General features: G+C 35.8%; 1 protein-coding gene across 1 annotated transcript in view; it reads left to right on the top strand.

The window, feature by feature from the left end:
* Nucleotides 1–27,637, top strand: part of LOC118262453 (division abnormally delayed protein) — a 99,563-nt gene that overhangs the window by 56,249 nt on the left and 15,677 nt on the right. The window contains exons 2-5 of the mRNA XM_035573814.2: nt 13,566–13,709; nt 20,285–20,625; nt 22,088–22,299; nt 26,302–26,470. Coding sequence (XP_035429707.2) covers nt 13,566–13,709; nt 20,285–20,625; nt 22,088–22,299; nt 26,302–26,470 — 866 coding nt within the window. The remainder of the gene's footprint in view (nt 1–13,565; nt 13,710–20,284; nt 20,626–22,087; nt 22,300–26,301; nt 26,471–27,637) is intronic.

The following is a 27,637-nucleotide window of genomic DNA, read 5'->3' as shown; positions in this document are numbered from 1 at the left end:
ATAAATATCATTTATCATTTATTTTTAAGTGTTTTAGTTGTGTTTTTAACCCCCGACGCAAAAAGAGGGGTGTTATAAGTTTGACGTGTCTGTCTGTCTGTCTGTCTGTCTGTCTGTGGCATCATAACTCCCGAACGGATGCAGTGATTTCAATTTAGTTTTTTTCGTATTAAAGGGGACTTATGTGCGAGTGTTTTTAGACATGTTTGATGAAAATCGGTTGAGCCGTTTTAAAGTTATGGGCGGTGAAAGTAACGTAAGCGGGAGATTAACCGAAGGTCTGCAAATATACTGGGATAGGGTCTCAAATGAAACCGCACAAAGATATATTTTTTTCGTATTAATAAAAATAAAAAATTAAAATAATAATAATAAAATTAAAAAAAAATAAAAATAAAATTAAATATTTTATAAAATACAAAAATATAAAACCTGTACCAATGTAATCTTTAGCCTTCTTTTAGAAACAAAAACTAGTAATTAATAAGTAAAAAAAAAAAATGCGAACGAGCTTGACCCCGAATGTAATCTTTACCTTAACAAGAATTGAAATTATAGTATGTAATGTAATATACTAAGCCTAACTTAACCTAACCTACCTATAAAAAGTATGAAATAAAAAATTAAATTAAAAATTTAAAAAACCCCCGACACAAAAACTTAATTTCCCTTTAAAAAGTAAAAAATAATAAAAGAAACCTAATCTTAAGGTACCTAAGAATGTACTAATAATTCTAAGAAAAAAAATACGTCGCGTTGGGGGACCGCATGAATACGGACTGCACACCGCCGGCCGCGCCGCTATATTTCTATTTTCTGCGTTATAGTTAAGTACTTAAACATCAATTTACTTTAATGTTAACACCAAGCATGTGATACTTATGAAAAAATCGTAGAGAAGTAAGAAATAATTAGGAGCGGTCCCCCAACGCGACGTATTTTTACCGACTTCACAAAAAGGAGGAGGTACTATGTTCGGCTGTTTGTATGTTTTTTTTTTTTTTTTTTTTTTTGTATGTTTGTTCATCGAATACTCCGTCAATTGTCGACGGATTTTAAAAATTCTTTTTTGTTCGAAAGTAGATAGTTCTGAGGTGGTCCCATTGTCACCAAGTTAGGATCTGATGATGGGATCTTAGAGAAATCGAGGGAACTCCTCAAATATTATAGGGAACTATATAGTGATTTTGGTATATTCATCTAGAATTGAAGCATTTACAGTCAAAAAGTAACCTTTGAAGAGGTGGAACTGATGAAGAAGACCAGAAATGGCCAATGGAACTTCAATCTCACATAGAAATCACAATAAAGTTAAATAATACTCCGTCAATTGTCGACGGATTTTTAAAATTCTTTTTTTGTTCGAAAGTAGATAGTTCTGAGGTGGTCCCATTGTCACCAAGTTAGGATCTGATGATGGGATCTTAAAGAAATCGAGGGAACTCCTCAAATATTATAGGGAACTATATAGTGATTTTGGTATATTCATCTAGAATTGAAGCATTTACAGTCAAAAAGTAACCTTTGAAGAGGTGGAACTGATGAATAAGACCAGAAATGGCCAATGGAACTTCATACTCACATAGAAATCACAATAAAGTTAATTAAGTGACTGTGACAATACAAATAAATAAAGTAGTTATTGAGATAGAGAATTTTAACCGACTTTTTTAGTTGCGATACTGAGTATCGCAACTAAAAAGTGTGAAATAAAATACTTTTTACAAAAAAATAAACCGACTTCACTAAAAAAGTTAAAAATAACTTTAATTTCGGAAGTCGGTGTAACAAACAAATAATACAGAGAAACACCGACTTCCGAAATTAAAGTTATTTTTAACTTTTTTAGTGAAGTCGGTTTATTTTTTTTTTTTCTTAGAATTATTAGTACATTCTTAGGTACCTTAAGATTAGGTTTCTTTTATTATTTTTTACTTTTTAAAGGGAAATTAAGTTTTTGTGTCGGGGGTTTTTTAAATTTTTAATTTAATTTTTTTTAGATAGTGTACTTTACTGATAAACTTAACTATCTGATAGCAAAGGATTGTAACAAATCCAATTCACAGTATCAAAGATTAGCATCAAAGAAAAACTTTCAGCTTCATTACATTTGCGTATCTAATCTAAATCTGAAGGATTTTCTGTTTCAAACATTAAAACTATAGATAGTTAGGAGGAGCAGGTAATCGTTTGAATAAAAATGATAATTCTTTATGAAGTAGTAGGAATCGATATAAAAGATTAAGTTACAATAAATAATTTTGTACTATATTATACTGATAGTAGTTTTGACTGCGTGGTTGGCGCGATGGCAGGGCAACCGGCTGCTGCGCAACGTGTAGCGAGTTCAATTCCCGCATGAAGCAACTTAGTGTGTGATATAAAAATGGTTGTTTCAGGTCTGGGTGTTATCACCCAGACCTGAAACAACCAAGAAAGTATACATACACATAAGTGTATGTATACTTGTCTGTTTGTAAACGCACCCCCGATACAGGAGAAAATCCTAGTGTGAGGCAACGTTTTTTTCAAAGTATACAGCTAAATAATTGCATGTTAAATACCAATTCTAGGATTTTGATTAGTTTAGTCAGTTTGCAAATGAGTACTTACATTTTACGGCACATTAAATCGTTTAGTTTTAACAATGCAATTTGAGCTTTATGGGCAAAGCGTTGCAACCACAAACTCGTTGTAATCGAGTATATTTTGATCAGGATTATTTTGTTTAATTACCGACAGCAAACTACCTCCTGAAAGTGCTATTGGAAATCCAATTCAATTGATTTTGTTTCAATGAGGTATGTCAATATAATATTGTTGAAGTGTAATTATTTTGTAGTGTTTTGTTTTTAATCTGGTTAATTTTATATGTAGAGGTTTGATTTAGGGCTAATTAATTTTGGTTTATAAATAAAAAAAAAAATTGCGTCCGGGAAGGCGGTGCGGCACACCGCATGCTAAAAAATAGATCTATAAGAGGAATGAAGACTAAAAATCTATTGTATTGTTAGTGTAGCATGGATTTCCGCAAAGTAAAGCCTGATTCTATTCTTTATATATTAAACTATTGTATATGTATAAACACACAGAAGTTAGAGATTTTACCCATATTGACCAGTTGGTCACACTCATTTGTTCATGTCTTATTCCACCTAAAGTGTAAACTTTCTTTAACCTATATTAAATTTGCAAAAACACGAAATTCAAAAGTAAACGGTCCACGTCTTGGTGTGCGTAACTCTACCCGTCGCTTGCGTCTGCGCAACAACGAGCGTACATATATTAAACGGACACCCGATACTTGCGTTACTTGACACCTCATTCTGTGTTACGCTTTGTCCTGGACGGCCAGTCACTTCGATTTTGTATTTTGTTTATTATTTCATGTAGTATATGTATGTATCTATTGTATATAATGTATCTAGGTATTATGTATTCTGTGAAGTTCTCTAGTACCTATAATTTTAGAATTTGTGGTAACTGGTACAGAGAGGCTAAATATTTTGTCTACAGTGTTAATTTTTTTATGGGACAAGCCCGCCACAACCTCCGATACCGCTGCAACTTATGTAAGCCATGATCTACAGTAGATACAAACATGAAGACACCGGAACACTGAAGTCCGGCGCGTCCAAGGGACATGAATGACTGTCTTGGATTCCGCGATTGGACGAAATTAATCAGAAGATATTATTAGAGGAGAAAAAATAAGTGTTAAATATTTAAAATAATTACCAAACTCTTGTTCAGACTGCAAACAAACTCATATTCGGTTGGCATGTTAACAATCACTGGACCAAACTATTCGAAATAAAAAATCTGCTGTTTCATTCGGTTACTAAGGAAAACGACTCCATTTTTTTCCAACCTTCTAACAACGTCATATTTTTTGCAACGTTGCAAATACACCGCCATCTTTACTGTCTGTCATTGGGCGTGACGTCACAGACGAAATTACGATAAACCAGTTTCAAGCAACCCCTTACTTCCGATATGTAATGCGATCGTAACAAGATCGCTTATCGCTCCCCGCTCCACAACACTACTGCACTTATAATTCAAGCAATAACCAACCATCTGTCTTTGTACTCTAAGGTCAGAATACCGTGAAAATGATACCGGTAAAATTACTCTGTATGTATTAGGTTCGCGTGTTTTGTTTCCCGATGTTTTATAGTCATGATCGTCTGTTGATATTGTCTAAGAATGGGTTACACTGCATGTTTTGTTGATTATCATAAAACTTTAGGGTCTTTAGCTTACTTTTTTATTACTTTCATTCGCGAAAATGCGATTGGAATAACTATTTTCACTGTATTACTTAGATTTTTTTTCGGTTTTTCGAAAAATTTTCAGTAGTAGAACGGAGTCTGGAATTTTGCCCTGTATATGGCAATAGGCTCACCCCCTATTACACGGGACTTGTAACACAAATAGTGAAAAGTGGGTGTACATTGTATAGCGGCTTACGTGCCCTAATGTGCACCTCTGCCTACCCCTTCGGGGATAAAAGGCATGACGTTGCATAATAATACTTAGAAATAGCTATAAAAACTGTGCAGAAACTCCCAATTCTTGATAATTTTATCATTTATAAAGTAAAATGCCCCCGAAAATAAAGCAATAACATTTTAGCCCGCGTACTTATCTGTACAGCACAAGATTCGCTAATTCCCCAGTTAAAATTAAATTTAACATCTGCGATAATCGTAGTTTGGCAGCATTCGAAACTAATTCTAAATGCTAATGTGACTTCCAAACGGTTTTACATAACTATTCCTACGTACATACCTACATACATACATATATACACACACATATCCGACATTACGTCCAGTTTACATAGACCTCTGTTATACACGAAAATTCTAGGTACACAGGTCTCAATTATAACGGTTAAGAAAATAGGGTAATGAAATCTATCTACTGGTATTAGTCGATCTAATTCTAAATGTTCATGTACTATTCTCGCAGTTAGGTATCCTAGGTCTTAGTCAGTCTGTAATTTTACAGATTGCCGTGAACCTAATTGAACTATCTGTTCAGGTATGTAATTAGGAATCTATATGTTAGCTATCTATGTTTGAGTGGTGTATACTTATGTAGTTCTAAATATCTTATATACAGTGTGTGTGATTGTTTTAACACTTTATTTAATTTTTTAATTCATAAACGTTGCCGCATAATAGGGTTTTCTCCTGTAGCGTGGTTGCGTTTACAAACATACAAGTCCACCTACACATCACACGCAAACTCGAAACAACAATTTGTGGATCACACAAAGAATTGCTCCAGTGGGATTCGAACCCGCTCTACGTTGCGCGGCAGCCGGTTGCCCAGCCACCCCGCCAACCTCTATTTTACAAATACGTCATGGGGCTTTTAATCGAGTAATTATAGGCAACCATTGAGTGGTTTATATAAGATGATAAAAATATGTAGGAGGTACCTAATTGCTTAATTTATTAACAAAAAATCACCGTTTACTCACGTACATTAATGTAGAAAAGCCCAAACTAGTTTCGAGTCACAGAGGGACTTTTCATCATGAGCAGCGTGATGTCGCCGCGTCTCTAAAGTGGTAGAGCTTTTCTCCATAAATGTACGTGAATAAACCGTGATTTTTAGTTTGTTGAAGTAATTTATTGTTTAAAAATCAATGTACTATGCGGATTACAAAAACACACACACACACGAATATCATAAGTACCAACATAAGTACGCATACACGTAAATACAAATTTTAGTTCATCAGTTGACTTAGTACAACAAAGCTTGGCTTTAGGTTGCCTGTGTGTGAATGTACCGAGTACACACTACACGCGGCTCTCAGCAGGGGTGGTCTACACTGCAGACACCACAATTGCATACCATTGTGTTTATTTTAGAGCTACCGAATACCGTTTACCCCTGCATGGTGTATGGAATTTGTGAAAACTTTAATGTTTGCTTTGACTCAGTTGTGTATAGTGATAGTGCGTAAAGACTACTCTAAAACGTGATTAGTGGACGCTTTAACGTTTCTTCAGCAATGAAATTATCTGTATTGTAATAAATCTTCCATAAAACGTCACGATTACCTTGGTACACTTCCATAAATTAAAGTTTAGAAAATAAAGTTATGCAGAAAGGCGTAAAAATGTTTTTTTTTTATAGAAAAATGTTTCCTAACTTATATTTCGAATTCGGAAAAGCGACGCCATTGTTGTTTTTCGTAATTTAAAAAAGGAAGCCGTAACAGATAGTGCCTTGCGTGCCAGTGCGGACTATATCATTGTCTATGCTATTTCAAACTCGCCACACCGCTTTACGTGGTGTTATGTGCCATAAGCTTACCGCCATTACGATTTACATACGAGCAAATGTATAATTTATTGTTCCAAGTCGTTGTAACTTGTCGTAAAGTTAGTTATTAAATTAATGTTGATATCACTGGCATGTTTTTAGGAATATGGACATGAGTAATTCCTTGTTTATGGTTATTAAACAATGGCATACATAAACACTAGGCTTTTGAGGATGCAAATAGGAAATACAATGGGCCATTATTTTTGAAATTCTAATAGATATTTTGATTCGGATCTTGTTCGTAGTAAATCTGTGGAACTGACGAATAAGGTACCGTAGTGTAACAAATTGTAAGGGTTTTATTGTCGTAGTGCTTGAGTCGAGGGAACCTCTCAAATAAGTCATACAATTTGGATAGAATGGAAAGCAAGGTCGGGTACATACGAGTGTGTTATTTGTGCGAACGTTTTTCTTTTTGCCTTTGCTTTCTATCAGCATTCAATGGAATTCTATTGTCAATGGCTTGGGATCAACATCTGAAACAAATCACGTGTGTCAGTTTAGATTGGATTTAGAAGAAAAAGAAAAGAATATGTTTAAATATACGAATGAATTTTGTTTTTAATTTTAGTTTAAACGGCGTTCGATTATACGTCGACCAGGTTATATATAGTAGGAAATTGCAGTCCCACTTTAATAATAAAATTATTGTAATTACAAGAACTTTACGAAATTAGGTAGGTACCTTCGCTGCAAAAAATGCATGATATTTCCTAATTTCACAGTGATTATTGAATGAAAGTACTATTTGTATTTAATTAATTTGCCCTTTCAATAATATTTAAATGAAAATCACCTTTAATTACGAACAGGAACGTCTGCATTTCAAAATATTCCTTACGGCGATTTCCAGTATCAATTACATCTTAAAATACACGTACATTTGATTATAGTCCTTAACCGTATAGTTTTAAAGTGCAAATTGGTGTTTAATGGTGTAGCTACCCATTTGCAATGGTCATAAAAGTAAATAAAATATAGAAATATAATATTTTTAAATTACATATGTTAATAACTTTGACATTTCAGAAACCATATTCTGTATTTTATGACAATATCTTTACTAATTGGTTTTAAAATTGCAATTGAAATTTCTGTAACGTTATGAATATTGAAGTTCAGTACCTACCTACCCTTAGTATAAGTTTGCTTTACGTTGAACGAAAACGCTCTCGGCGTTTTCGGCCGTCTGATTGGTTGGTCGGCGTTGTCATTTGCACGGGCCAATCAGAGTACCGAACGCGCTTTCATTAAGTTTTCGTTCAACGTAAAGCAAACTCATACTAAGGATACAGATATAATATTAGGTAACGAAATACACAAGTATATTCCTTACAATAAGTATCTATTATTAGGTTTACCATTATAACAACAATAACACCCATACAATATATAATGTACAAGTAAATAGAAACAGACCTCTCTACAATTACCAACTACATTATGTACATATTCCATATTATGAAACTTGAACGCTTGTTTATAATTCAATGTTGACGGTTACTATTTAACTAACGTTCGGTAATGTTGTTCCGAGTTAAAATTAGTGGCAAACGAAATATTATTACAGTGCACAAATACTAACCGTTGCACCGGTTAACACCAGTGTGTTGATATTTACCAGTCCCGCTGAGAGAGTTAACACACGCCACTTACCAATTTACTACTGATTATTCCATACTTACTTAACTGTTATCATTTAAACTTACTATTTAATGTTCAAACTAGCAATGACAGTTTTGTATGTCATACAAAACTACGACCTTACGAGAAAAAAGTAGATCGCCACAAAAACTTTAAGCAAAGAGTTTTTATTTTATAAAACTTAAAAAAAAATCGTTCAAAATGCTGGCCATAAAGAACGTATGTTCTTTTTTTTTAAATGAAAGATAAAACTACACATTGCCGCGGTTTTTAAAATACGAACGTAAAAAATATTTCGAAAAAAGTTGTGCAGTAAGAAAATAAAATATATTATAATAAATACGTAGTCCTCCGTAAAAATGAAATTACAAAGCTTACCTTTCGCTAGAAAAGTCAACAAGGGAGCAGTATTCGTAAGTGCTCCTACATTTAATGAGTAGCATATTTATTTATCGTTACAACGAGCTTGTCTTGCATTCTTTGCTCTTCACACTATCATTAACTGGATGGTGTACAAACATTAGGGGAATAAAGTTCTCGCACCATGCAATTTGTTACTACTTACTAAACTTCAGTAGAACACTTGTTTACCTTCCTACTTTACTTTGTAGCTTTATGTTTACAAGTATATTACTTAGGTACTTAGTGTTTCTTACTAATTGCTTGTACTGGAGATTTCTAGTAGTCAGTTCTGCGATAAAAATATTTATGCAACATCACGTCTTTTATACTCGAAGGGTAGGCAGAGGTGCACAATGTACACCCACTTTTCACCAATTGTTTTATAAGTCCCATGTAATAGGGAGTGGGCCTATTGCCATAAACCGGACACAATTCCAGGCACCGGGCGTGAGAAATTTTCAAAAAACCGAAATACTTTAAAATAATTAAGAAAAAATCTAGTCTAAAAAACTGGTTATCTTCTAGTCTGGATCTCATTCATTAAGAGCGTCCAAGTAACGGGTAATTATGACTGGACCTCATTTACATACCATGTCAATACACTATAAAATTAATGATTTCCAGTTTTGCAGCTGCAAAAAGTGTCTGTCAAAACATCGTAACAGTTATATTTCACATTCAGAAATCTAGATTACACACGACTTAACTAGATATATGTATTTTTTATATTTTATGACTCATTCAGTCAACGGCACACCTGTGTTGCTATATCTCTTCGTTTCACCTACAAGTCTAAAGAATTAGAGATACACGACAAGACATCATCAAATAATCGTAAAAAGAATTAATGGCGGATGCTGTTGACGTTACATTTTAATGTCACTGCGTTTTTGAGACAATTGGACTGAATATTCATGAGAAGAAACGGTACTAAAGGTTCAAAGCCCCCGCTGCGATCGAGAAAGAATTACGTGATTGCGAACCGACGGACGAAGGGCAATAAACAAAACGGTCGCCTGAATCAATCATTCGAAATGAGGAATGTAAACAAATCTATTTGAAAAATAGTATGTTTTGAGATATTTATTTTTATTTAGCTAACGTTTTTTATTTCTTCACGGAATTACTCAATTCGATACATTTGTCAAGTTGTCCTCGCTGCATTCGATCATGTTGCGCACTTTCAAAATGTGATTTAATTCGCCGCTGTCTTACAAAAAATATTATTAACAGCCGATGTAAAAATATTCAGTATACAGCCGTATGTCATATGAATTTAAATAACTCACCGACGGCCGACTACAGACGGACGGCCTGCAGACATTTTTATTTTATTTAAATACTCTAATGTTTATTATCGCATAACCGTCTCGAGGTAGTATCAATTTGTTACCCGTTGTTATTCATAGTAATCCCACTTTTTACTACCACTTATACATTCACAAATGATTGATTGGTCAGCCACTCTAGACCAAGCCAGCAATTTACCAAGACAACTTTATTACCGATCTATTTGCCGTAAATGTGCTATTAGATTTATGACTCAACTTGCCTGTACCAACAGTGGGCGAATGTTTAGTTTACGGACAGTAGTTAACCCGGGAACAACGGAATAGGAATAAGAAATGCAAAAGCTGTATGCATCAATCAACTTTGACTTATTTATAATAGCATTCCTCTACGATCTTGTTAGTGAGGTGTTCGCCACGACTTTCATGTCCGCAATAATCGTTTATCACGTTTAATGTAATAACAATAAGTGTAGGTGTTTCCGTCTAATCGTGCAGGCTCATTATTTATCCAATTTATGTAATAGGTAATAGATGTGGGTGCTCAGTGCTAGGCACCGTTCAGTCTGGAGGCGCGGCCTTGTGCGGCAACAGCTGTCGGTCGCCTCGTACACTAATACCGCACATTATATTGTAAGCCACCGATATTATTGAACCACATTACTCGGTAGGAAACTTGCAATAAAGCGGGCTTTACACAGATATAGACTGCCATAAATTCAGCTAATGCTAGTCGATATTAGTTACAGGTATCTAGCAATAACATTCTTCGGATAAGTTATTTCTACGAATAAAATTTAAACATGTCGGCAACACAAAGGACGCGGACGGCTTGAAAACAGAATATATGTGGTTATTTTTTTATTAAGAGTTATATTTAAAAAAGAACTCGTGTCTGCGGTATTCAGCAGGTCGGTGTTGTGCGTTCTCGTCTAGCTGTCACACAACAATGCGCCGGCGCAGCCTTGAACCTGCGTCGGGCGTCGCTCTCTTACGCGACATTGTGCCAAATGTAATTTAATATATGATCGTATATATTATAGTATATGTATATCATTCATTATTATTGACGAAGCTTGTTAATTTTTTACGGAGACTGATGTCTTTTTCTTGTCTGGATAGGATCCAAAGCAGAATGACACAGTTCTAAGAATTATTTAATTTTATTTAATAGAGCTTTTGATAAATATTACAGCGCTGAAACGTGTTTATTGTCAGGATAGTAAAAAATATAATAAAAACTCAGGTGGGTAGGTCTTTATTATGCTTTATTCAAATTCGTTGAAGTAAAACCTCTTTGGAGACTTACAAAAATATGTCTACACGTGAAGTGGATTTCGTCGAAACATGTGTTATTTAATTTAGTATAGGTAATTGAATTCATATTTTGTACTAGGTTGAATATGTGGGTACATATTTTCTTAATAATGGAAAAATACTTTGATTAAAATACTCCAAGAATCAGTCTCCTATGGAGCAATTTACTTTAAGGTAATTGAACCTTTCGATTGAAACTAAGCAACCCTTATTTAATGTTCAAAGCAAGTAGGTCGACTGTCGATTTATGCAAGAAGTTTAATAAATAAAATCTTAATTGACTCTGGCAATAGTATAATGTACTTAATATAATTTAGGAACAGATTATTTATCAGTACTAGAAGTTTTGGGTTCATTTAAAATTGTTTATTTTAGATAATACAATTCGGTTTGATACAAGTTTATATGCGGTACTTAAATAGATAGGGTTCATTCAACAAAATTATTGTCCTATTAACCCAATATCCTTTCCATATCTAAGAAGTTATTTCCAAAATCGTGTACCAATCTAATATTATTATATTGAAACATTTAAATACATCCTTTATTATTTCTTATATAGTTTTTCGTCTAAGTTACTGAATCAATTTCAGTGAAATATAAAAGATATTGATTTATTTCACGTCATGTATAAATGTGTACATAAAGTGGGCTTAATGCCATGGGCATTCTCTTCTAGATATTGTGGTACCGTAGATGTAATCCTTAAAAAAATACATAGGAACACTCAATGAAAAATTAACACAATAAGTACACAAATATTTTATTTATTTTCTACCTTTATATTTCTACTTGTATATTATTTGGCAAGTTCTTATTTTCGTTTTATTTATTGAGATATAAGACAACCTGTAATTTCTAAACTTAATATCCCAATCAGACTCCACGATTCTTATACAGGTACTAAACTAAAGCGCAATAAAACATGTAGCTTATCTAGTCACATCCTGTTATTAAAGCAAACATAAATTTCTCTTCGTTTCAGCGAATACTAAGTTCTATTTCTACTGTAGTTATGTTTATAGTCACATAAATGTGTTGGCATACCACAACTAACTGGATGACGGTTTTTACGCGTGTACAATCACTGGTATAGCGTTGGACCATATCCAAAAACACGGTTGAAATACCTCGCGACGCCCAGCACTGCCGTGTCCTATTGCTGTAATATTATTTACATTCGACAACCTAGTTACAATAGTTATGTTATTTAGACTATAGGTCTGTATGCGTTCATTAACACTTTATCTTGCGTCATTTATTGTGTCAATGTGTCTTGTATTTACATAGATAGGTACTGGGTTGATTTATCTAAATTAGGAATGTTGACAGCCGCTATTTATAGTCCGATCTTGGTCATACATCTAACAGATGGTGCACTAGTATCTTTGGACAGATTTTCTTGACTATAATGCGTTAATGTATTCACTGGCTTTCCTACATAAGTTGCTACTTAGTGCTTAGTTGTTACTTCCGTCTTTGCTGCGATTTCTACGTGGGAAGACATGCAGCTGGCTTCGATAATTGCTTCTAGAATAACTTATAGATTGATAGTTCATTCATTCGTGTAGTTACTCACTTATGTCCAGTTCCTTCGTTTAACTATATTACTAAAAGTTTGCTAAAATTTTCAATGAAGTGCTGATCTATTAAACAAACTCACCTAAAGTTTAAAATAGCTCCATATAAAAGGGATAAGAACATAAATTATCATGTAGATACGAGACTTATAATTGTTCTTTATAGTTAGTTAATAGAAGGAGTGATTAAAGCGAGTGTTTCGGATGCTGTTAACTGGAGTGTACCCTCATCACAGGCGACACCTGTCACGCGACCTCACTCCACAACAATTTACCTTTGACCTCATATTAAATAGTAATTGGAAATGAAGCACTACTCCACTGCCTTTTGTGCTTCGAATATCTTCAGCTACACGTATTATTATCTTTTTGCAGACATCTTTTGATCGATTTAGCTTACGTATACTCGTACATGAATTGTAATCAAATTTAACTTTATTGATGTTGTAGCTTAAAGTCATGTTTAAATGATTTGCGACGGCGTAATTATACCTATATCAAACAATAATTGTACAAACCAATAAGACTGGTTGTAAAAGATAATTAAATTCATGTTCTGGGCCAACGCTTTGGAAATATTGCTTTCGGTCGAACAGCGAGTAATAGGTAGGTACTTGAACAACAGCCGAAATTGAGCTCTATAAATCCAGCCGCCTTTTCGTCTAACCATTTATTTGAATAATTTCCTCGAATATTTCCGAGGAGGGTTGATTCAATACATAATTACGTATGAAACGGATCTAATCAACCATTTGGGGGTCGCTGCGTCATCATTACCTTATATGGTTTCACACGTAACGTATTGCTTGTACTCTATAGCTTTGTAAAAGGGGTTAGGTGCGGCAATTTTCCCGGTACGTTTTTATACGACTTTGTTGTACAAATCTGTCTTTATAAATCTAGGGACCCTTTTTACTAGGAAATTCTGACTGTTTTATTCTATGTACAATGTAGAATTCTTCAAGGTCATTTTTATTTCCAGGTCAAATATGCGGCGGACATTGTTGCGGCAGGGGGCGCGAGCTGCAGGTGCAGACCGCACTGCGACGCGCAGCCGAGGTCAGCACCACTGGGCCTGTACAGAGGACCGGGAACCTGCTGCTCAATACCAAGAGGTCTTTACAAGGTAAGCTGCTGCTCCGACTCGATAAGCAGGAATAGGAACGGGGTGGTTTTTAGTCAGTAAAAGTCTGACACTCCCTCTCGCTTTGCCCTGGCGAGAGAAGTCATTGGATAATTTTCCCCCCTGAAAAAAAAGCTGTTCTGATGAAGCTGATTGTATATTTTTGGAACTAGAAAAATACTCCATAACTCCATAGGAACATGAGATGCTTTCTTTACAGTTTCATTTAGGCGTGATTGTTTTAGTAAGTCCGTATTTCAAATAAAACTCCATTAATCTTCCAATGTAAAGTGAACATTTTAAGGGAATATCGTATCTATCATAAAACATTTTATAAACATCAACCCTTTATAAAATTCATTTCTCAAAAACTCATAAGAAACACTCGCTTTCTTCCCATACATTTCTTACCCGTGAGGGAGCCGTTTGTAAAGGAATGGTGAATGAATGCGAACGCTGAGAGATCTTAAGCCGGCTCTTAGTACACTCGGCGTCTAAATTCAAAGTACGTAGATTAAAGGAACGGCCTGGTTATGCCCCGTTTGCTTAGCGAATCATCAATATTGTACGTCCATCCTGAGATCAAAGTGGCTATCTAAAGTCTACACTGTACGGCGTAGCTCCATTGTATCACTTCCATCAACCTGATTGCAGGAATTTCAAGAAGCTTCGCAATAACTACATAACTGTGATAGACAACAGATATCGAATGTAGAGCAGTCATGCGATTGTCGGTTTACACTTTCCATAGCAGGGTATAAGTCATCAATTACTTATCGTTTACTTTACATAAGACGGAACACACCATGTTTCACCGATCGTCCACGTTCGTTACGGCAGTATTCATTGTGTCAATTACCATAATATAACCGATTCATTCATACGTTCCTCTCATAACATATTCATGAAAGAACCTCTAAAAATAGCACACATGCATTCATTATAGATTGTAAACGTGCATCATACAATAAACACTATCTGTGGCTCATTGTACTGTCGTTATAAAAGGAGACGTTATTGAAAGACGTGAGCGCATACTTATGTTTATTATGTCAAGCCAAAGATCATTCGATTACAATAAGCAGATGCGGCACATCGTGTGCCACAAACAGAGCCTACCGCAACCCGCACGCTGCACTTACAACAATAAATACGAGAAAGCAGAGGCGGGCCCGGGCCGCGTGTTAGTCGAGCCAACAATACTTGTTTAACAAACATTCCCAGCGGCCGACAAATTGGGCACTTTGTGTACACCGACCCTTACACGCTGCTAATACACGACCACCCTCATAAGAGTAGATGTGATACCTTAGTTTTTACACACAATTCTTCGCAAATGATACTATTCGATCTTTGATATTGATTACGATATTGTTGATACTAATGCCGATATCAATCACAATAACAGTGATGTGTTATTTCGCTATATGCTCCACCTCTGCTATCTTCACTTGCTTCTGGTCATTCGTCTTCAAACTTGTTTTGCAATTACATGGTCTAGATGTAACTACCTATAATTAAAACTTAGGTTTGGATAAATAATATTCAAATGTCATATGTTAAATTAAAAACAAAGATTTATAGCATATAATTGAAATCGTAAAAAAATCAACATGATATGAGTCGCATTTAAATTTTTAACGATTTTATTTAGTGTAACATTATGCGATCGTAAAAAGTAATGGCTGGTACTATTAACTTAAGGCGGCATCGTGCAACCACTCTTCATTATCGGGAGTATTGCATAAATACATTTTTTATTGAACGTAGCTAAAACACACACTTTATTGAATCAATAACGCATAAACTATGAACTTGCGATGAAGACGTGACTACACAAAACGAATTAATATTCATAGAAAAAGCTACAATTTTCCCCTACGTTGGGCACAGATGTTGGAAAAAGCTTATTTTAGAGTTTTTGTGTCTTTGTTTGTTCTAACCGACAGACTAAAGCAATTTCAGTTGGAAAACTTACTTTCACATATATTTTGTTTTTGTAGGCGCATTAACAAGTGTATTTTAGCGCTATTTGAGCAAAATTTTAATAACTGAAAAAGTTTTGTTAACACCTGCTACGTGAATACTGGATTTTGTGAGGGAAACTCTTTGGGTAGGTAGATAAAAGTGAAGGGTTTGTCTAGTAGGTCCTCATATCATGTTGGCTAGGCGAACGTGGGCCTAGTATGCGTGTTAACATCGCTAACGGGCGCAGAGACAAAGCAAACATTCATGATGAGCTGTTTAAAGCAGGCTTATTTAATGTTCCAAGCTTTTACGTGTCACATTCCCAGCAATTGATAACATATTCCTATCAAGAAAACTAAGAATAAGACGTAGTTTTTTAATTAATACTAAACGATGTCAAACCTTTGCCAATAAACAATTTCCGTTTTGAATACTGTTGACATTGTTGCCATTGTGTCCAAATATGATCTCCAAACAATACATGCAATTATAATCTTAAAAGGCTCTGTCTTTATATCCTGCCATATCATGCATCATTACTTGCAATCAATGTCTATATTTGTCTGAGGAATCGTAGACACGTTTGGCCTTTACTAAATTAATGAAACTATGTTTTCTAGTAAATGTCACACGATTTACTACAACGATCGTAAATAAATTGCCTATCCATGTAAGGATTGTTAATGTTTAGAAATTTTGCTGGGTTTGGTCGGCTCGTGACCTGTTGGCTGATAAACGATCGGTTTCTATATTTATTAGTGCTTTCCACAAGTAATAAAAATACTGTAAACAAGACAAGTGCCTAGGTAGAAAAGAAGAGAAATTACAACAGTAAAAATAAATAATCTGAAGACAGATATTTGTAGAATGTTTCTAGCAGCCGTAACCAGTGGGTTAGAATCGCAGCGTAGCTACATCTAGTGCCAAGCATTGACTAACCCTCGATTAATCTCTGTTTAACACGCAAACGAGCATAATATATGGCCCGGGCAACCAACATACATTCAAACAAAAGCAATATCAGCAACGCTAGTGGCATGCAATCAAACATTATGTATACTTTGTTGCCATCGGTGAATAGTTCCTCTGATCTTTTGAAACAATTTCAAAGCACAATTTTCTGTAAGTACTCTTCAAAGATTCCCATCAACACGAGTGGTGCGTTATTATCTATAAAAAATATATTATCGGGAGCGACGACCTCGCGACTAACAAGTATAAAACAATGAGCTCCAACCCCCTGCTCCTAAGAGGAAATAATCAGAGTGTGCTTCACGCGAAGGGTTCCCTTTTATACTATTGTTCAGCGAATGCCTAAGGGTCCCCGAGACCACACGCACGGACCCTCATTAGAGCACTAAAATAATTTACCTTTGTGCTTTATGGAGGTACCGCACATTTACGTTAATACACACAATTTAATATTAATAGAGTTCTCATTAACGGCTCTTGTGTCCTCGCGTTTCTCATATTTTACTGTAAAGTGAATTTCGTTGGTTGTATGCTACAGTAGCTTTTCGCTGCGGTTTCACATACACTTTGATGCTAAGTGTGGTTCCATTGTTGTTCAAGGCCCTAAACCGAACTTTAAACATAATAATATAGAAAACTGGAACTCTTCTATGTGTAAACGTCTGTATGTATATCTATTTATTTAGAGTGAACCTTTTACCGCTAGTTCACATGCAATGTTGGTCCCATTTATCCAGTTTTGTGCTTGGGTACGTGGGCCGGCCACCATACATAACCACTGACAGGATATAATCCGCACCGACGCCATGAAATTTCCTTAAACGTATTTTCTATAGTGCGCACACCTTAGATTTATGGAGTATGAAGATTCTATCTCCCAAACTATATGAAGCGTATAAACTCGTAACGACGACGACGCAAAGTGGATTTTCTTGGATAAACTTTATTAAATGTAACTCCTTGTATATTTTAGATGAGTTTACAAACACATTTTAAGACTCCGACACTACGTGCAGCAACAGCAAGCTTAGTGTTTTAACTAAATTAATGGTGATAAAAGAAGGTTATATATTTTCCTTAGCGAGCTCCTAGACTCGTTTATATTCACTTTCCACGACTCAATCCTGTCCAAATTACCGTCGCCCTGTTCTTATTACTATAGTTCAGTCTTGCTGTTCTTGAGATAAAATTTCTTAAAATGTAAAAACTCAGCTTTAGCTCGCCGGAGTTCATTTGTTAAAACAACCTCTGTAGAATTTGCATAACTAAGTAATTAGTCCACTCTCCACAGACTATTCACAGTCTGAGTCGGTACACTGTAATGCAATTTATGATTCTTTAACTAAATGACTTTTAAATGTGAGTGGCATTGAGTGTTAAAGCGCGGCCGTTGAAAAATGTCATGATTTTGATGAAAGCGCGTTAATTGCGAAAGGCGCTTAGCTCGTTGATTAGGTCAGCTTTATTTACATTAGATTTTGAAATGTACAGACGACAGGCATAATGAATAAAACATTTCTCTTTTAGGGCTGCCACTCTTACATTTTATTTTACAACCAGGTTTTTACGTTTTAATCAAAACGCTTGTCGTTTTATGTTAATTTTAGTATTTCAATTACAAGTCTAATTTTATGTGGATGTAGTAAATAAAAATGCGTGTTGCCTTCGACGTGTTATATTTTTATTAGCAGCGACATAAAATATTTCATTAGTCGAACATATGAATATCGTAACTCGTAGTATCCCTTTCTGAAACATAAATTTGTGAATTACGTAGTAGTGAAACGTAGCTGCGTTAAACGTAGCCAGTTGGGTGGGCACTGCAGAGGGCGTCTGGAGGTCTCCCTGAAAAGACGAATGACACTTATTATTTATTGAGCTACCGTCGCACCACTGTAAAATGAAGCTGGCCAGAACATCTATTTCGTGTACATTTTTTTTAAATGTACCTAATCTATCTTTCGGGATCTGATCGCGTTACATCATCTTATCTTATTTCTTATTTCTAGACCAAATTTTTTAACATGGGTAATAAATTCATCAAACGATGTATTAAGTAGCTATAATTAAATATTGTTTAGCTTCAGCTGTTTGACACAACAATACAGTTGTGTTTTGTGCCATATTACTAGAAATATATGTTACTAGCCTAATTTAGTATTTTCTACATCGTCTTGAAGGGAACAAATAAGAATGTATCGATAAGATGCGAGAACCTTCTGCCTTCTCCCTGTCTTCCGCTAACGTTCCGGATTTTCCACCACGAAACACTGAATGTAGGGATTTACTGTGAAGTACTGGGAACTCATCAATCCCTCCATTGTGAAGGTGGAACTAGTGAGGGTTACTTTAATGTACTGTCTAATGGCAGCAACCGATCAAAAGGGAACTTGAAACTCATGCCCGCGAGGCAACTTTGTCCTTTATGATATTCACTTTTATATCATTCATTACATTTGTTTTGGTCAATGCTGTCTTTTTGCTTTTCGTAGGATATGAAAATGTAATTTTATTTATTCGCACGTTTTTTGAAATTAACTATATTAAACTTGTAAATATATACATATACAAGGATTTCTATCTTCACTAGACTCCGTACAACAATTACTTATGTTAAAATTAAATTATTATATAGTAGCAATACCTATATCAAATAAAAAGTATCCTTAATTCACAAATACATAAAGTCATATTACAAAATATAAATCACAAAACACAGGTTCAAAGTCATTAAAACAGCAATTTAACTGAAATAGTAAAACAAAGCCCACCTCGCTCGTACACACAGAATATGACATAACAGCCTCCTAAAATTAAAGCATGCGACATTTAACCCGACGCATAATCCTTGGAGATTTATAACTAGAATCATAATGAATCCTTCAGGCGTACGGTTCACAGGTATATTCGAGAACACGGCAAACGGCGCCGACTAAAAAGCTTTTCGTCAAGCCTCGCAGATCAAAGGAGCTTTTCATCCTTCATATAAACATAGGCTTTCCTCAGTTTAAACACAACCACGCTGATTTACTTGTAGTAGCATTATGATAAAGCACCTCGACATGTTATTTAATTAAAAAATACACGTCTTTTACTTATCTGTCTTTGTAGGATAATGCCGACTTTGAGTACTAAATTATATGAGTGTATGTGTTGGGTGGACCGTGGAATGCGTCAAGGCGTTGATCCCTCGCCTCGGCCCTGCATTCCGAGATAACGCTAGATGCTCTTATAATTCCAGAGCAGGTGCCACAAACTATCAAGCCAAATACTCAGGGGATGTTTGAGCAACTAAACGTATTTACAGAGGCTCTGTTAACATTACGTCTAATTTATTGTACACAAATGTTTCGTAACTACATGTATCCAAATTTTGGTAAGACACATGTAAATATTCCCTTGGAGGTTTCACTTACCCTGTTATCGTATGGAGTTAGTTTATTACAGAACTTGCTGCCGATCATTGCCTAATTACTTTATAATTGGAGTAGAGTAATCTTGTAACTGCGTAATATTTCAATCTTAATAAGTATTTATTCAGCTTTAATATCAAGTGTAGATTATGAAAATATTAAGCTTCGTAATTAAATTAATAAGAGTTAATCAATGTAAGTTAATTAGTTTTTCATTTTCCTTAGATCACCTCATGGGATTATCGCATCTGTCACAGAACAAGACAGCCACGTTGTTCACGCAGCTGTACCGAGGACACGCGACGCGGACGGTCATGCCTCTAGCGAACCTTTACGACGACATCCGATTAATTTTACGATCCGAAGGGGATCTCTCCACCGAAGGCCTCAGTGCTGGACCACCGAAGGACCTGACCGTTACTACGAAGAAGTTCTTCAGAGAGCTGTTCCCTGTGGCCTACCACAATGTGCTGAAGCTGGACGCCAAGCAGTTCACGCCTGATTACGAAATATGCCTCAAGGACGCATATGATGCGGTCCAGCCATTTGGAGATGTGCCACAACAGGTATTTATGTTTGCTTATTATTTAGAAAACATACAGGTAACCACGATGTCTCTTCTAACGATAGATATAGCAATTATTGTACCTGACTCACCGTTTCGCAAATAAAAATAACAGACTAAGTAGTTTATTTAAACGCCTGGGTGTACAAGCTGAGCATAAAAGTGCCAAAAGTGTCGGGTAAATTAAACATTTCTTAGCAGTTTTAAGAGGCACGCGACGTAGGTTTCGGCCATTAAAAGTAATGGTGCATTATATATTTAAGTTGAGTGCTGGCACGGGGCTTAATTGGGTTTACCTGGAGATTATCTGAATTAAAATACGCCATACAGTGTCAAGCTCACACTGCGGATGATAACTCGCGTTTAAGCCTTTGCAGTCACGTAATTTTTTATTTAAGTACTTAAGCGAGTTTCTTCTGAATACCGAACATTTTTTTTCATTCGGTTTACACACGAATATAGGGGATTTTGTCTTCAATCCGTCCTGCAGGGTATTTACAAATATAAAATTATCTAGACAAATTATGTAGATCAACAAAGTACAGTAAGCTATAGTCAAGTATCTTCCTGTCAAAAGTGGTTAATATTTGAACGATCGGTGTTTGTATAGGCTCGTCAGTAGGTCTCGATGTCGCAATGAAGCATCCTTTGAGGTTGTATGCAGATTGTGGCACAAAGCTCCAGTGTGCACTGCATAATGAATACTATTGCAGAACGGCGCTGTTGTGCAGTCACGAAATGTTGCAGTTAGATACACGCATTTGCATAAAACAATATAATCAGTTGAAAATTACAAAATTGTTCACAATGTTACCTAATGACGCAGGTACATAATGTTTGCGTTTAAAGAAAATAAGAAAGTCCTTGCATTGTGTTCTCAATTACGGTAAATACATAGTTTTTTACAAATACTCCCAGTTACTACACCGCGCCAAACCTAGGTACCATAGAAAACCTCAGAGTTTTAGTTAACTAATTAAATATTTAAAGGTAGCGGTTCTGCGGCTGAAAATAAATGTAAACCGATATAAAACCGGGAGTGTGAAACTGCGATAAACGCGAGCTTCACGTATGTGAGTAAATCTTATTCACCGTTCAGAGATTTTCGCGCTTTTTTAAATGACATGTATATAAAAATGGCGGCAGCTTAGCGCTTCTTACAGCGCTGCGTTGGTGGCCAGCTCGTGAAGCATTAAATTGGATTTATTTCAATGTAGCTGTCGCTCGCCGACGCCATAATAAATCATTTCCTTATTTTAACAAGTTTGTCGGTAAAAGTTGTTTGATATTTAAAGCTTTTCCATCACTTTTGTAGGAAGCTACACGATTTTGATTGAATTATTTGATTTATTATAATTTATTCATTAGTTCTTCAAAAAGCTGTCAGTTGATAAGCCTCTCTTAATGCCCATGGGTAATAAAACTGAAATTGGTAATTAATCAGTTATTTGCTTTGTCCGTAGCTTGGTACGTCGTTAGCGCGGTCGCTGGAGGCGGCTAGAGCGCTGCTGCAAATGTTGGCAGTGGGGGCTGATACGCTGTCGGCTGCTGAGCATGTGCTGGCCAGTGGGGCTGATAACTGCGCTGAAAGACTGCTGCGGACTGGCGGCTGCTCGCGCTGCCACGGTCATGAAGCCAGGCCTTGCAGAAACTACTGCCTTAATGTGGCAAGGGGGTGAGTTTTCCACCATGTATAATTGTATAACTACTTTAGTATTTTTTTGCTTAATTTTATTATTAGTCCAGATGTATCTATCTCCATATTTTATATCTAGCAAATGTTGACAAATTCTAACCGTACTCGGCGGTAGGGTGGACTTCACATTTCAAATTCCCAATTACCTTAGTTTGTCGAAAGTTCCGCTCCCCATTCCGTTCCGTCTAGCCATGTCCAGTGTCCAGTCTATTACATTAGTTCGCCCTTGCTCGTCTCGTTGCGTCTCGCTTCACTTTTATGTCGGCTCCTCGCGAAATTTGATTCCATGGATAAAGCAACATGTCTCTCTTTGTGTTTTTCGACAAAATAGGTCCAGCAAAACTAGACAACGTTATGAAAAATAGAAGAATGAAGTCTGTTGAAAATAGAGACAGAGTTAAACCAAGTATTATGGTTGAAATATTATCAAATATCACACTCGAGTGCTAGTCCCTCCTAAGGGGATGCAACACAGAGTTTCTAGGAGATAATTTCATATCCTTTAAGCAAAATTTAACACCAAGTCCATAATAATATTACGTAAAGTTTAAATGCTAGAATGCTAGGGTTCGCTTGGCATGGCAGGATCGCGTGCTATTGTCAATAAGAAATATAGGGAGAATGCGCGAATGGTGTCGCTCGCAATAGGAATTGCTATTGCAAACGGAAAAGCTTAGAGTTGCCAAGAATTTCCCGCTTAGAAATAACTTTATCGAATGGAAGGGGTAGGTTTTTGTATTACAAATATTATTTCGGAACTTCCTTCCTTATCAATCGGCCATGACAGTCAATTTTATTACTCCAAACCATTGCATGCTCTATGAAAATAATCATGAATTATTTTGAAAAAAAAAATATACAGAAAAACGAGCATTCGTTCTTTTACAAATTTGTTTGTCAATCCCAACTTTGTACATATTACTTTTCGAGCGACAACTTTATCAACTGTCTATTGAAATCCAAATAAAAGGTGAGCTACTGCAGACACGTCACTAATTAAATTCGTTAACTTCTGTCAAACAAAGAGATTTTAACTTTAACGAGTCCCGAAACTCGTGAGCGAACTCAACAATCAAGCGAGGGACCCATTCAAAGTATGCCACAATCCGCGATCACTTTGCAAATACTGCGAACCTTTTAAAACAAAAGAGCAATTTTTGGAAATATATCCCGAGTTTTTATCCTATATTGGTAAGTTAAAAGCTTTTTTTTTCAAGTTATATGACCTTAATGCAGAGTTACAATTAGTCTCGTTTAATAGCCGTAGGTAGTTCTTTTTGAACACTATTACATGGGACTTATATTTACATAATACAGTGGCATTACATGCCATAATGTGCACCTCTATTTACCAATTCGGGGATAAAAGGCGTGACGATACATGGTCAATTTTTTTGAACTCTTTGGTCGAAACTAAATTACTCCAAAACAGTTTAAAGAACAATACTGTAACACATTCTCCTGTAAAGGTATGTTAACTACGTACAATTTACTAATTGAATGACTTAATCTCCAAACTGTATGAAGATTGATGTGTTTATTAGTAACATTAAGTGCTCACTTGGTCTTCGTCTAGCTATAATATATGTCACTGTGGAATGTACGTAGGTACGTACTTAAGTGGTGCTTGTGTGCTCTGCTCTATTGACTCAAATTGACACTTTGTTGTATGCAATCGACATACCGCATTGTCACGCAACAAGAGCTTTGCGTAGGTAAAGAGTTTTCTCGATTCATGTCAGCTTTTTAGCTTTTTCCCACGAAAACGGTTTTAAATAGATTTACTAGCGGACCCGACAGACGTTGTCCTGTCTACACGTCTTTAATTTGAAAATTTTAAACTTTTTTTAATAAGCTAAAACATTCTGGACCTTTTGTGATAAAAATTGTTATTCAAATGTTATGACAATATCTAACGTCATTAATATTTGACACTGCGATGACGTAGCGCCGTCTGTCGAATCCAATGTAAAACATTCCAAAATCAACAACTACTTAATAAATTAAAAACAGTACATTTAACTTAACAATAGACTCTTTCCTTCTGAAAAGACAAATCAATATAAATAGGTAAATGATATCTATACATATAATAAAATCGTAGAAAAGTCTGTCTGTACATTGAAAATAAAAATAAAAAAAATAGTTATTGTTATGTCGATGTCGAACCCAAAAATGTAATTAACTTTTTTTTTGTCTGGTCTGTTTGTCTGTTTGTCTGTTACTGTTTGTCTGTTCGTCTGTGCGCGCTAATCTCAGAAACGGCTGATCCGAGTTGGACGGTACACGACTTATTGAAGAATTATAAATTTACAAGTGTTGTTTCATGTCAATTTAAAATAAAAAAGTTATGTCTTAAAGAATCACGTCGAACATTCTATGCTTATACCATTAACTCCGCAACTATTTGACGGATTTGGTTGAAATTTGGTACAGATATAGTTTAAACCTTAAAAGAACATAGATATATTTTTATTTCAAAAATCAAAAAATAAAAATAGCATAATTTGTAGGCGCATTCATTTTATCTCCCACTAAAGACACAGTGCAGCAAATAGCCAATTTGAAATAAAACTTTTACTATGCAAAGTTACAGTAGAATAAATGGCAATTTCATATAAAAAATGTCGTGTATCAGTTGTGGCGAGAGAGGCGAGCAATCAAGGCGAGTAATAAACTACCTAAGGCTAGTGTACACTTGTATATGTCACGTCGCGTCGTGCGTAAATTAATTGCAGCCTGTGTGCACCATGCTTGTCCGGCTCAGACGTAGAGTAACTGTTCTTTTGTTTACTTACAGTTAAGCTTAATTAATTTTGCTATTGGGAATTTAGGTTGTAATATAATTCTAGATAAATTCGTAATTCGTAACTGAAACAATTTGGTTTTTCACTATTTGTTCTGTAGCTAGACAAACGCAGAGCTCATTATGATTTTTGAAGAGTTCCCTGGAATATCTTCCACATCTCATTTTTGAAGAGATCCCGCGAGATCGGGAACTATGTGGTTAAAACCAAAAATGAAGTCACTAGATTCCACGCGAACGAAGTCGCGGGCAAAAGCTAGTTCTGAATAAATATCTAACACAATTTGTAGCTACTGGCTTCCTACAGGAACACCCTTGAAAATGTCCCAGTAGTCCTTTGAATACGACAAGTTTGCACGTAGCATCTAAGGTCTAACAGTATTATTCGCTCCTTTGTGTACGTTGTCTTTGCTGTGTGAAAATGTATGAGCTCCAGCGCCAGGATTTTAGTTAAATTGAAATCTAAGTCGAGCTAACACTGGCTTGGAACTGAGTAAAATCTGCCTTAGACGTTGTTGTATCGATTCTCCTTTAGGCTGACAAAGGATAGTTCGCGATACAGTCGAGTTGTTTAATACTATTATTTATGCCAGGTCTATGGTTTGTCTGTCTCTCTAACCAATTAATCATATTAAAATATTCATGTAGCTATCGCCCATAGCCCGCGGCAACTTCGATTTTATTTCTTTTATAATGATTTGTTTTCGACTAATTAAGTAAACGGAGAGATACAACGATGCATCAAAATAATATGTAGGTGAATGCGAAACACAGCGGCTGACGCAATTGTATTAATTTTGATACGACGATAAAATGATCAAAGCGCACACGTATGTATCTCGCACGTCTGTTTAGAGAGGATCCTGTGCAATCTATAACAAACTTGATCAAAAGGAAACTAAGGATGGCACGGAAAGCATTTCAACTTCCTTACTGAATGCAGCAACAAAGTGAAACATGGTCAACATTTTACTCTAGCAGACAATTGCAAAACTTCGCACTGAACTCTTCTTGGAACTAAAAACATAAAAGTTTTTTCATGTTTTACTGCAGTCGGAGACGTGTATTGCTTTTTATTTCCTTGTCTCTTTAGTGCCGCGGTCACAGTCAGGCAAGATATCGTATATTCTCAAGGGAAGTGGTAAAATTATTCTGATATATGAATTTTTCAACAGGTGCATCGGTTCTCTACTGTCGGAGCTGGACGGTCCCTGGGCAGGCTACGTGGAAGGCGTGGAGAGACTCACCAAGGTGGACGCAGACGTCGCCCTCAGGGAGCTGGAGACGAAGGTCTCCAAAGCCATAATGTACGCGCTCGAGAACAGGGCTGTCTCAGAAAATAAGGTAACATTTTATTTTCACAAAGCTTACATCTTAATCTTCTTAATCTTTCGTATAAATGGCTAGGCCTAAAAACCCAAATCACCGTAAGCCATGTTAATTCAACGCATTAAGGCTAAAAAAATATTTACATACAGAAGCAATTTACAAAGATAATCATACCTTGACGAACGGGTCAAACTGATCAACGCCCTCTTTCTAATTGGACAACTTTCGACTTCGATTCGATATGATAATTTTGTCTGTGATAAAATATGACACTTAATTCACGTCTGGTCATAATTTCGTTTGATTTAGCGGAGCATTAGTTGCTCGTGGAAGGCCTACTAGACACATAATACTTTAGCATAAATTAGGAAATACTCTGAGAAGTGATCTCCAATTAAATGAAAAATATATTCCAATTGATCTCGGGGACTTGAATAAAATAAAGTTACCGGACGCCCTACAGTTTGGCAGCGCGCCACACGTGGCCCGGACCTCAACGGGACATTTCAATTATTCCTTCGTTACTGCTGGTTGCAACTGAAAGTGCTGTCGACGATTTGCATTCATCATTCCCCTATTTATATGCTAAATCTAGATTCGTGGGAGTATTCAATTGTTTAGTGACACGAACTTTATCGGTGGAGTATCCATATAAACATGTTTACAAGGCATTACGTGACCATATACAGTTAAAAGCGAGGCGACGTAGGCCGCTCGGGTCAGCGGTGGGCGCAGGTCGGGTCTGCACCCACAACAAAGAGAAATTGCTTTTACACTAAGTGAACATTTTATCTTCGCATCTAACGCTAAAGTGACTCGCCTCCCAGCGATTGGCGCTTGTCAAAATAAAACCCACAGTTGATTAGGCATTCATTGTAAAGTGAAATGTCTTTACAGAAAGACATAAAATATCAAATTTAATGGAATCTATTTTATTTATTGGTTTATGTCGACTACGTAGTCGTAACACGTAGTCGACATAAACCTACGCAATAATACGCAATAATCGATTATTGAATTTTAGTAGATAAAAAAATTGTTAGCAATTAAACACACATTCGTCTAATATCGCTCACAGTTCGTAGCTTTTAGAGCAGTATAGAATGGTTCATGGTCGTTTATTAGAAATAACGAGGCTCATAAAGAGTCCCTTTATTTAGCAGTATGCATCCTGAGCGCGTT

This window comes from Spodoptera frugiperda, chromosome 12 (genome assembly GCF_023101765.2).
Source record: "Spodoptera frugiperda isolate SF20-4 chromosome 12, AGI-APGP_CSIRO_Sfru_2.0, whole genome shotgun sequence".
Taxonomy (NCBI): Eukaryota; Metazoa; Arthropoda; class Insecta; order Lepidoptera; family Noctuidae; genus Spodoptera; species Spodoptera frugiperda.
This window is presented reverse-complemented; position numbering and strand designations above follow the sequence as displayed.